The sequence below is a fragment of the Gavialis gangeticus genome, unplaced genomic scaffold (genome assembly GCF_001723915.1).
Source record: "Gavialis gangeticus isolate Ggan-Ray unplaced genomic scaffold, GavGan_comp1, whole genome shotgun sequence".
Lineage (NCBI taxonomy): Eukaryota > Metazoa > Chordata > Crocodylia > Gavialidae > Gavialis > Gavialis gangeticus.
The window spans coordinates 2,151,282-2,152,773 of record NW_017729016.1 but is presented as its reverse complement, the minus strand read 5'-3'; the positions used below and the strand labels follow the sequence as shown (position 1 = coordinate 2,152,773).

At 58.0% G+C, this 1,492-nt stretch overlaps 1 protein-coding gene across 1 annotated transcript in view; it reads left to right on the top strand.

Annotated features, from left to right (window-relative positions):
* The window catches only part of SHMT1 (serine hydroxymethyltransferase 1), a 10,654-nt gene extending 9,363 nt beyond the window's left edge, over positions 1-1,291 (top strand). Inside the window, exon 12 of the mRNA XM_019512682.1 lies at positions 600-1,291. Coding sequence (XP_019368227.1) covers positions 600-769 — 170 coding nt within the window. The 3' untranslated portion in view covers positions 770-1,291. The remainder of the gene's footprint in view (positions 1-599) is intronic.
* The last annotated feature ends 201 nt before the right edge of the window (positions 1,292-1,492 follow it).

The following is a 1,492-nucleotide window of genomic DNA, read 5'->3' as shown; positions in this document are numbered from 1 at the left end:
AAGAGAAGGCTGAGGGGGGACCTAGTGGCCTGTTACAAACTAGTCAGAGGGGACCAGCAGGCATTGGGGGAGTCCCTGTGCCCCCGAGCACTACCAGGAGTGACTAGAAACAACAGTCACAAGCTGGCAGAGGGTAGATTCAGACTAGATACCAGGAGGCACTACTTCACTGTCAGGGCGGCTAGGATCTGGAACCAACTTCCAAACGAAGTGGTGCTGGCTCCTACCCTGGGGGTCTTTAAGACAAGGCTAAACAATCACCTTGCTGGGGTCGTTTGACCCCAGCACTCTTTCCTGCCATGGCAGGGGGTCGGACTTGATGATCTGCTCAGGTCCCTTCCGACCCAACCAACTATGAAACTATGACCTGCTCCTTGCAGGTTGGTTGCTCTGCAGAGCCAGCCACACCTAGGATGAGAGCAGCAGCAACTTGGGAGCTGGGCTCAGCTTCCCCCAGTGGTTGAGGGCAAGGATGGGTTAAAGCCCAGCCCTGGGGTTTCCGATTGCTGCGGGGGCACAGCACCCACCCTGTGGGTTGGGGCAGACTTGTAGTACTGGACTGCCCTGTGTGGGTTGATTAACCCCTGCTGTACCCACAGGCATTGAGCTGACGCTGAGGGTCCAAAGCGACATGAGTCCCAAGGCGACGCTGAAGGAATTCAAAGAGCACCTGGGCAATGAGAAGTACCAGGGGCCGCTGCAGGCCCTCAAGGAGGAGGTGGAGACCTTTGCTGCGACATTCCCCATCCCAGGCCTGCCTGTGCTTTAAACCCTGGGCAGCCGCTGTGCCTGGGTCCCAGCACCGTAAGAGGGACCACTGGGATCAGGCCACTGCCGCCAGGGCAGTGCCTCCCACCACCTGCTCTGCTGTATCCCCCATGCACCCACCCCCCACAGGACCTCACCACCTCCTCCTACAGCCTAATGGTTAGCACTGTCAGCCCCTTGGAAGATGAGCATGTACCCACCTCCCCTGGCACTTTCAAGGGGCAGAACCCAGGGCACTGCCCCACACTCAAGGGCATGACCCAGGGAGTGGGAGAACCCACACTCAGACCCCAGTTCCTCAGCTGTAGTGCCCACAGACCCTGCACCCCTTTGTAGTGGGTGGAATCAGGGCCTGAGATCTCCCTTCGTCCAACTTTTATCCGGCCACCTTGGTGCTCCAGACTAGGACCACCTGGGCTCACAAAGGTGCCAATGCAGGGGGTTTGGGAACAACCTACACTGATACAGGCATGGGGCTGGATGCTGAGCCGCGGTTGTGCCCTATAAAGCTCTTCTCCATGCAGCCCAAGCTATATACTCATGCCTTCTAGGGGGGTGCTGCTTAGCAGGGATGCCTGCCTTATGCTCAGCAACATAAGGGAAGCGTTAGGATTCCCGTACCTTTGCACAGCATGCTCGTTTCAGAGCAGCTCAGCCACTTGAGAGCTTGCTGCTGGCAGGGGAGGACTGATGCACAAGCTTATGCTGTACGTAGCTTCCCAGC